The following is a 10708-nucleotide window of genomic DNA, read 5'->3' as shown; positions in this document are numbered from 1 at the left end:
AGGCTTCAGAAAACATACAAGACACATTTTTAGTAAAAGTCATAGGAAGAGAAGCTTGTAGGTTTTATCTAAACAGAGTTATTTGCATTATAAAACCGTCGTGGCGGCTCTAGGACAAGTGCACTTACATTGATCACTTCCATAAAATAAAACGAGAAATTGGAGAAGATTGAAAAAAACTGTTAAAATTAAATTAGGGAACTGATCACAGATGTATTGTGTCGGTGTGTTTTTACATCTATTGTTGCTTTTAATTTGCAGCTATACTTTTAATGAAGCTGACATGTCATGACAGTCAAGAACCCCCCGGGATTCCGGGATTCCGGCAGCCAATCAGCGTTGAGCTGCAAGCGACAGGACCCAGCGAAATACTGCTCCAGATGAGATTTCTCATCTCAAGCGACGAGCGAAAAATCGCTCTGTTGCTGTTGCTCGGAGCCCGAGCGATTTTTCTCCTGGGCGAATATACGCTCAATCGCCCGTTTGCATTGACTTTGTATGTAAACTTGTCGCTAGCGAAAAAAAAAAACAGGTCCGGTGTGAACACACCTTTAGACAGAAAATACTGTGTGTCACAGCACAGCCATTTGACTGACAAGTCATATCCGTCAAGTGCAGAGCAAAGTGTAGGCTTATGTGGTTACCTCAGTATTAAGGAAGTTTTCTAACGTATCCACAATGCTGGACTTAGATGTGAAGTCCACCTGTTTACAGTCTGTTATCCACAACTGGAGCAGGTCCAAACTGCGATGGAAGATCTTTTCACTGTCTCCTGACAGGTCTGGACCTTGTCTGGCATGGAAAACAAACATATCCATAATACAATCTGTGCAAGATCTGTGTATGATTGTGTTTTGTAGTTGACAGGTGAGGCTGGACTGGAGATTCTCATGGGTTTGCTTGACATACTGTTCTATATGCTGTTTCTCTACTGTGTGTAATCATGATCTTCTGGGTATACAGTACCTTGCAGCACTGATGAATTTATCTATGATGAACTGCAGTAGCTGCTCAGGAGTGCAGAAGAAACGATAGGTATACAGGAACTGCTGGATGTAGCCCTCCACTGCAGCATTTCTGTGACAAAAACACAGAAATAAATTTAGAGAATCACCTTTTCTATCCAGGTCCTTATCCTGGTCAACCCTAATATTCCCAACATATTCCCTCAGCTCCCTCTGGAGGGACCCTTTAAGCACTCTCACACCATGTGGGAGATGTAATACCTTCTGCTTGTCTGGCCCAGGGTCTCCTCCCATTTAGCTGTGCCCAGAACATTTTCAAAAAGAGATGTCACTGGGGAATCCTCAGTAGGTGCCCTGAATTACTTTAAATGGCTCCTTTCAGTGTGAGTTGTACCATACAACCATCCCCACGCCCACCCCACTACAGTGTGAGTTGTAGTCGGTATCATGTGAGCTGCCAGACAAAGGGGTATTCATAAAGATCAACAAAGTCTGAGAATCTTCAACAAAAATCAAAGTTTATACATAATAATCATAAATTGTGATTCAATTTCTATAATAATGTCATGATACAAAAAGCCAGATAAATTGCTGCATTATAATGATGCACTACCCCAACAATCATCTATAATTTATTGATAGAGATATGATACTAATGCCTTTTTGATCTTTCAGTGAATGAATCGAGAAACTGTAAAAGAGAGGGGAATAAAAATAGGATTTTTAAAAGTGAGGTGGACATGACCCTCCAATCCTCAGAGGATAGTTTACTTCTTACTGTAAATGATTCTGTAGTTTAACTGAAATGCTAACACATTTACTAAGCTGTTAAATAGGCCACATTTGAGGACATTAACTGAAAACAAGCCTTATTGCTGCCTTTAAAAGTAAATAAAAAGAGCTTCAGCTTGAGGCAGTGGAATTAAGTGGCTAAAAAAAAGTTATGATGGATTATGTCCCTGTTTCTCTGGTTGTTGATGTGGTTCCCCTGGAAACCGACACCAAACAGATGCTGAAATGTCACACTTCAGAACAACAGTGATAGTGTCTTTGTTTACAGATCAGATTAGAATTGGGGATGGCAATCTCAGCTGCTGCTGACGTACATATGGATATATTAAAGACTAAGGAAGGTGATATTCTGAATTTTTCTCATTACAAAACCAATAAACTACAGAAAGCTACTGTGCCCTTTTAAAAATGAGAATGAAAATGAGATTTAATTCTTTAGTGGGAATGAGTGGATTTGGGGAGGAGTTGGAAGTCATTGTGTTGCCATTTGTTTTTTTCATGAGATTTCTTGACAATAAGAACAAAATAGATTAAAGCCAGCTTTATCCTTCAGCGTTTTATTAACAGGACTGAGAGGCTACAGCCATGATAGCAGCCCTGTGAGGGGGTACTTTGGCACAGCAGTGCTATGAGCTAAATGCTAACTTCAGCAATAGGTACTCATAATGAAAATGCATTAGTTTTGACAGTACTTGGTATTATTTTTTGGTCATAAACCAAAACCAAAAGTCAAATGTTAACCTGCTGGTAGGGGTAGATAGAAAGTCAGGGGAACACCAAAGTCGGTAGGATTCATCCTCTGGGGACCATGAATGTTCAAAATTTCATGGCAATGCTTCAAATACTTATTAAGCCATTAGAGCCATTAGACATCAGAGCTACCAGCTATGTATGGCTGCGAAACTAGCTGTAATTCAAGTCCTAATTTTTAGAAGAATATGTCTGTTGAACGAATATTTATATCAGTCGCTTGCTGTAATTTGATAATTGTCTGATCAATGAAATCCTTTCACTGGGGCTGGAGGGACCTGCCCATTTTTCCGATGGTCCATTATCCCAAAAACCAAACAGAAAAACAGGACACTATGGGGGTTTGGAATAATGGTCTGTTGGAATACTGGCATAGCACCTAGTTGGATGGATCAAAAACAGCAGGGAGGGTAAATTATAGAATACACAAAACGAATCACACAGGCTACACAACACTTTGAGAGACTACAGTTCATTCAACCTCATGATTTGACGAGAGGAAAGCGAGGCTAACACATTTCAAATTTATACCCTCATCAATAATACCTGGAGTAGAGGTAAGCCATGAGGCCCAGAGGAGACCCAGCTTGCAGAGTGCTCTTCCCTTTACATGTACCGAAGCTCAGAACAGACGGGTCCTCAGAGGTCTGGAAGTCCAAAGAGCCAGGTCCACAGACCGCCAAAGAAGACAGTAAAGACACCTCCAAACCCCACTGGTCTACACTCAGAATCTGCAGAAATACAAGAAATCATATCAAAGCATAGAAGAGCCAGGTTGTTCGGAAATGAAAAACAGCACTGTTGCTACAGTACCTCAAGGTACTTCTTCACACAATCCAAGAAAACCACTTTGGATCTGAGTTCTTCAAGCTGGGACTTGAGCTTGGATAGCATCAGTTTGTTGTCAGAACCTTTGGGAAACAAATACCATATTATAGATCACACTGGAAACTACACATGTAATTTCTGTATACTAGCAGTGTTATAAAATGGCTACCCAACCTTTGTTTTTTCTCTCTTGTTGAAGCAGCTTCTGGTAGAAATTTCTCGTTTTCTTTAGATTCCTTGTTTCAATCATCAGCTGCTGCTGCAGTTCCTGTTCAAAGGAAATCACGCAAAATCACACAAAAGGCCCTAAAATAACACCACATGCCTCTCACTGAAAGGACCCTTTGGGTGTTTCCAGTGCGTACGAAGCAGCATTTTCTTTTTTTTTTTCCTCTCTCTTTCTCTCTTCACCCTGGCAACACAACGCAACAGCTCTTTTGAAGTGAAGTGAGTGAGAAGGGCAGCAGCATACCACTTAAGGTGTGTTATTAGCTGTTACACAAATGTTGTGAAGAAGCAGTGGTACATCAAAGTGTGCAAACACAAAGACTATTCATTAATATTCTTTTCCAAATGATAATAACTTCCTTTGCCAAGGGCCGAGTTCAACATATTAATATTCAGATCCAGTTTGGAGAGAATAATATGCCAATTATCTTAAAGTCCCCAACATGTTCTCGTCCTATTTACCCCAAAGCCTGACCGTGTCCCACTTCATTACAGATAGGAAAATAATTCCTGCACTTATTCATAAAACCCAACACTGTTAGGGGGCTGAATGAAACTAGGAAGTGAAGCTGCATTCAATAAGCACTTGTGTAATGTAACATAATAATATGGATAAAATGCAGACAGACTGGAAATGAAAAATGAAATGGAAAGGTCCAATGTAGGATTTAGGGGGGTATATTGGCAGAAATGGAATATAATATAATCAATATGGTTTTTTTTGTCTATAAGCACCTGAAAATGAGAATCGATTTGCTTTCATTACCTTAGAATGAGCCATTTATATCTACGTACAGAGCAGGTCCTCATCTATAGAGATCACCATGTTGCACTGCCATGTTTCTACAGTGGCCCAGAATGGACAAACCAAACACTGGCTCTGGATAGGGCCATTCGCATTTTCGCAGCAGCCAACGTGGTTAGACGCCCATCCACAACGAGCACTGTTTTGTAACAAGCAGTTTACGGTAAAAACCTCTTGAACTTCTGGGTCCCAAAAAAAAAAAAACCCAACCAAAAAAAAACCCAACAACAACATAACATTAAGTTGTTAGTCAGATATAAAGGTGAACACAGATTAGCAGGCGCTGGGCTAATGCAGCTAGAGAGGCCTTTGCGGATAATTCGGCTCCCAGTAAAAACCTACTGAACGATAAACAGTAAAGGGATTCTACATTCTGCAATTCTCACCACTAGATGTCACTAAATCACCCTAAATCTTACACAGTGCTCATTTAAATACATCATTGATTTATTTAATCTGAAGTTTATAAACATAAATTAATGACACACAAAGAAATAAATTCAGGGAATATTTTGATGGACATATACCAGTTTTACCAATAATACCTTTTTTTTTTTTTGTAAGTGAAAACCTGTACCACCAAATGATATCAGAATAAGAATATCAGCTTTTGCATCAACATACACAACTCTCCCTCCTTATTATTGCAGCACACATTACATACAAACACATGTACTTTATGATGCATATGTCACTGTGTTAGTGTAATATAATCTGATAAATAAAGCATGCCGTCTGCTGTTTGTTCAAACACACAGGGTTAAGGTCAAATATGACTCAGTGGCAGTGAGCACTCACCTGTGTTTTCCCATCCAGACATGGTGATCCTGTGTGCTGCCCCAGATTCACTGCATACTGGATCACCTCTGGACTGAAACATTCTTCTCCAAAGAAGGCCAAGGCCCAGGCTGGGCTGCAGCTGAGCCCCGGCCCCTCTGCTCTGGATGAGGGTGAGAGAAGTCGCTCCGACACCAGAGAGTCGCTATCCTCCATGTCCACCGAGCAGTCGGGGCTCATCTGTTCGTCGTGGGCTTCCGTCAGCCCTTCGTCTCTCCCCGATAAAAACTCAGCTTCAGAGGGGCTTTCATCGCTGCCCCCCGCTGAATGATCTCCTCCCTCCATGACCCCCGCTTCCGAACTGTCAGTGCTCACGCCTCGACCAGTAAACAGGGGCAGTGGAGAGAGAGTGGGAAGAGAAGAGAAAGAGAGAGGGACTGAATCACATGTCGAACAAACTGGATTTGTAAAGAAATAACACCACCAGATATCCAAGGGTGGTGCTGGGGGTATTTGCTGCTAACCCCGTCATGACCAAACAATACGCCCACTGTTAAAGAAAAAAAGCTTAAAGGCAAATTAAGTTTAATTTCTATGTATTGCCATCTCTTTATCTCAAGTATCATGTAAGAGCCAGTGTGTAATCAAGACCACATGTCCAGCATAATTCAATAGCACAACAAAAGCAGATGCAAGGGTGTGTTTGTGAATGTCACTGGCCAGGAATGAGTCCCAGAGGAGAAAAGACTCTTTAGAGTTAGCTAGCATGCCTTGGACTCTTATGAATGTGCTTCAGTCTTAAGAACCGCATCCAACAGCCAGTCACAGCTCTCATGACCTCAGTCAGCAGCCAAATCAAGTGAAACATATCAAAACATCACACATGGGTTGGTTCAATAGTATTTTTTCCAAAGTTGAAACCAGTATTTACTCTAATTATCACATGAAAATCCTCAAGAAATCCCCATCCCTAGATCCCCTTAGTGAATCTATTTTGGTAGTTTGTTTGAGGAGGAGACACTTTCTTAGCAAAAAAAAAAAAAAGTGTTTAGACTCTGCTCAGTGCAGCAGTGGTGGAGTGTCATTAAGTACGTTTACTGTAGGTACAAATTTGATGTACCTGATTGAGTAGAGCAGGGGTAGGCAACCTGTGGCTCCAAAGCTGCATGTGGCTCTTTAGCCAATGCGTAGCGTATACCCCGACTAAAAAAAAAAAAAAGTTTTATCATTATGTCAACTAAAATGTGCGTCATACGTCTGGCCTGGCGCCTTTTCCCCTAAAAACATCAGTAGTCTTGAGTCTTCCTAGCTGGGCTGGGATTTCCAAACCCACAATGGAAAAAGTCTCAGGGGAAAATAGATAATCTAAATCTAAGCAAAAATGGCTCTTTTGATAGTAAAAGTTGCCGACCCCTGGAGTAGGAGGATCAAAAAGACTGAAATTGAAATGCTACACTACAATTCAGGGAAAATATTGTACTTTTTACAGTGTTAAAATCATATGACAGCTTTACCCCCTTTTTTTTTTTTTTTTTTTTAACAGATAAAGTATACAAAACAGATGACTGATTTATAATATATACAAGGTCTTTAAAGTGTGAAGGATTAGTGGTGAGTTTGCAGGATACAACCAACTGAAACTTCTCCCATGTGCCACATGTACAACTATGGTGTCTTACGTGAAAATGGGCATGGCCATATCTCAAGCTAGTGTTTGTCCGCTCTGGGCTACTGTAGAAACAACATGGCAGACTCCATTAAGAAAGGACCTGCTCCCTATGTAGATATATACGGCTCATTGTAAGCTAATGAAAACAGAACTATTCTTAAACTAATAAAAACATGGTTATGGTTATGTATGGTTTGTACTCAACTTCTGCTAATATATCCCCCTAAATCCTACATACTGGACCTTTAAATTTCAGTATTTTTTACTAATAATACCAACATAGTTTTAAACATTAGCAACAATGCTGACAGAGCTAAGGTGTTAACCAGGAGGGAACTGGAGGGTTGGTGCTACACTTCCGCAGTGACAGTCCCGATATCAGCGGTAACTGACGTATGGGCACAGAGCAAAGCGGCGGCGATGAGCCAGCTAGTGTACTACAAACAGGCACTAACATGCATATGAGGCCGAACCGGCTTCCCACATTGAACCACAGAGAAACTCAGATTACAAAACACACAGAGGTAGTGTGACACCATTCTCTGCTCAGGACGCCATAACTCTGCTATGTCTTTATATAGTAATCAGTGGCTTGCTGCAATATTAATGCTCTAAATGTGGGAAACAGAACCTTTAAGTAAAAATCCTAAAAGTACCTCCACCACTGCAGTACAGTTACAAAAATGCTTTCAACAATTTGGAGATTTGAGGCTATTATTAAGTTATCTTTGAGTTTACGTTCTTAAAAATTAGCATTCAAAGATTATTATTCATAAACTTGGCACTAGATCAAAATTTGAACTGGCCATCTGCACTCAACCCAACAGATGTATTTCCCCATGACCAAGACTTTTAAATCATTATCAAACATTTTAACTTACATGGAATCAAAAATAATACTGAGTAGTCTCTCTCCTACCTTGAAAGATGCAGCGTTGACTCTCCTCTGATCTTAAGGCAAAACCTTCAAATGCAGCCTCATTTTCTCCGTGACAGGACCGGGCCTCGGTTCCTTCCCAAGAATCCACGGCAGCAGGACTGGTTGTGTGAATGTTTCCATTCAGGTCGAGACACTCATGCAGACAAACTTCTCTCTTCCCTCCCCAGACAGCGGCTATTAAGGGTGGGGTAAAGGCTGCCCTTTTCACAGCCTTTGATGGAGGCTGCTCATTAGAGCGGCTGCAGGAGGCGCAATAGGAGAGGGAAAACACACAGTGTGAGGTCAAAGCTAGCCACAATTAGCACTAAAGCAAACAATGACAATCAGATGCATTTAAGTATGTAATAAAAAAGACAATTGGAAGATAACAGCCAAAACAAAACAGTCCAGAGTACCACGTACAACTTTTACAGCAGTGTGTTTACTGCTTTAATGTGAAAACACAGCAGAACACAGTCGCCCATAGCAACAATCGTGAAGAACCAAACAAAAAGCTGTCAAAGACTCATTTCAAGTATCTTGCAGCTTGTCACTCACATCTTGCAGATCAGAAGCACTTTCAAATCACACCAATCGATCAATAAAATGTAACTGCACCCGCATAGGACACCGTCTCATCTGTCAATAGAAAGCCCACAGTCCTCCCGCCATCCCCTCAGAGAAACTGGAACAGGGGGAAAAAAATAACCCTCCACAGCTGAGCCCTCTGAACGAGCACACAGCCCGAGGAAGAGTGTCTATCTCTATGCAAAGCTGTGATGTCTGCCTACCACAGCAGATTAAAGGATCTCTCCACATATTGCCCTGAGCATAAGAGCAGAGCAACGGCTGGATAAAAAGATGTCTATGACAGCTGGCAGGCTCGTCCCTCCACTCGTCTCTAGCTTACACTTAAATGCAAAGAGAAGTGTGAGGCATGGAATTTGTTGCCTTCATTCATGTATTCATTCACACACTTAAGACACACTGACAATGCAGAAAAGGCTTTATTTGTATCTTCAGTGTTGCCACACATCCTCCCCTTCACTCACAGATGTATCGGTTACCATAGGGACTCTTTAAGCTGCAGGCATACGTTTGTGTATGAAGTGCATATTGTATTAATACTGTGTATGTGTGTGGGGGTCACGCTCAGTGAGGACCGCATCATTCAACTCTTGAGAATCCACGTGAGAATAAATTAAAAATCTGACCACAAGCAGACACGTTTTCATTTCACTGTTTAGATGGCAGTTCTGGCTGTTTTATTGTTAACAAGATATCCTTTTTCAATTTAGGGTAATTATTCTGGCACCAAAGATAATCTCTTTAACTCATAATGTAGGCTAACTGTGCTGATTGGATTCATTAGCCGGCCCACTTCCTGAAAAAGATACATTCATTTTAAGGATTAAAAACTGATGTTGATCATGATAATAAAATAAATATTTCAGAATCTGATATGCACTGTGGATAGCTCAGTCAGTAAACTGAAATATATATGTAACGTTTCACATTAATGACTGAAAAGTGATTCATGTCTAAAAGCAGGCTAACCAGGTGCCACTTGTGGGCTTCTGTGGTCCTCCAGACAGATATGGACTGATTATTTATTAGTAGACGCTTCTGATTATTTTTTGTTGGAGTAATTTTCTAGTTTTTAAAATGCCGACATGTCAAAATAGTAAAGTAATGCACACAGTTTCTTGAAAGTCGAGGTGAAGTCTTCAGATTGCTAAACCTCAAAAAGTATTCAATCAACAATTAAAGAGTGACTAAATCCCCCAACCACTCCTATTTTTAGCTGAAACCAATGTTTATAGTTATTTAGTTCTGTTGTTGATGGATCCAGGTCCAAATCTTGACATTTTAGTGCAAAGTATTTGAATTACACATATGGTGTCAGAAATAGTCATAACGACTGCACTCTACTGGTCGAAACCAGGCTAGTGCAATTGAATTTTGCTATTGGCTGATCTGGTGGCAGGTGACATACACGTATATGGCGGTAGCTTTCGTCAACAACTAACAATAGATGTATAAGGAGATAAAATAAAGCGGATCTTCCGCATCACTTGGCCCACAGAGCAAGTGTACAGAGACCTTCACCAGCCGAATGGCTAACTTCCAGTTTAGCCCTCCACTAACTTGAACAGGGAGAAATGTATTTAATCACGCAGCTCTTCTACAGTTTTGAAATGGTATCAGACCAGCTGTTTTACATCCTGATAGTGAAACGAGTCATTTCACAGGAGTTGTGGTGCTCAATAAAAAATGTATCCACCGATTTACCGATGTTGCTTTCACAGTGTGAGTCTTTTGGGCTCAATGGCATCACGTGTTGGACCTGGAAATTGTAATTCCATGGTTTATCCACTGTGTCAAATTTGCTTCAAAGCTGTTCCTGGGTCTTGCAACCAATTCTGCAGCACAAAGGAGTGACTGGGTGTGCCTTAGCCCCCCTCCCTACCAGCCCTGCCCTGCTGATGCTAGAGGCTTTTTTTGTGTTTACAGGGTAGAGGCACTTCACCCAAAACTCTGGGGTTTAGTTGGGGCTCTAGGGTCATAAGGACAGAGGGATGTCGTATGCTGTAAAGCCCTGTGAGGCAAATTGTGATTTGTGATATTGGGCTTTATAAATAAAATTGATTGATTGATTGATTGATAGTTTCGCAGACCGGGCGTGGCGGAGGCGCAGCGCACCTGCGCTTCCGCCAACTGGGTGTGGCCAGGCGGATTTTGTAAGTTTGGCACACCGTGCGCCCTGGCGCAGCTACTCCTCTATCCCACCTACGTCCCTCCTACCGGCGCAAGTCGGAAAGAGGGAGGAGAGAAGGCGTGGAGTGGGTTTTACACACATCACACCAATCAAATGAGCCCCTCTCCTCGCCCTTAAATGCGCCGCGTGAAGGTGTAATGAGAGTTTACTCAATTCGCCATGGCAGAAGAGAGCAGCAGCGTCAGACAACCAAACT

The 10708-nt window shown here is 41.4% G+C and overlaps 1 protein-coding gene across 1 annotated transcript in view; it reads right to left on the bottom strand.

Moving 5' to 3' along the window:
- Positions 1–10708, bottom strand: part of LOC126407253 (kinase non-catalytic C-lobe domain-containing protein 1) — a 64181-nt gene that overhangs the window by 15281 nt on the left and 38192 nt on the right. The window contains exons 17-23 of the mRNA XM_050072011.1: positions 7734–7993; positions 5167–5522; positions 3510–3603; positions 3321–3418; positions 3054–3238; positions 967–1077; positions 645–792 (exon numbers count right to left, since the gene is read on the bottom strand). Coding sequence (XP_049927968.1) covers positions 645–792; positions 967–1077; positions 3054–3238; positions 3321–3418; positions 3510–3603; positions 5167–5522; positions 7734–7993 — 1252 coding nt within the window. The remainder of the gene's footprint in view (positions 1–644; positions 793–966; positions 1078–3053; positions 3239–3320; positions 3419–3509; positions 3604–5166; positions 5523–7733; positions 7994–10708) is intronic.

The sequence above is a fragment of the Epinephelus moara genome, chromosome 19 (assembly GCF_006386435.1).
Source record: "Epinephelus moara isolate mb chromosome 19, YSFRI_EMoa_1.0, whole genome shotgun sequence".
NCBI classification, from domain to species: domain Eukaryota; kingdom Metazoa; phylum Chordata; class Actinopteri; order Perciformes; family Serranidae; genus Epinephelus; species Epinephelus moara.
The sequence above is the reverse complement of the archived record's forward strand: the minus strand, read 5'-3'. Positions and strand labels throughout refer to the sequence as shown.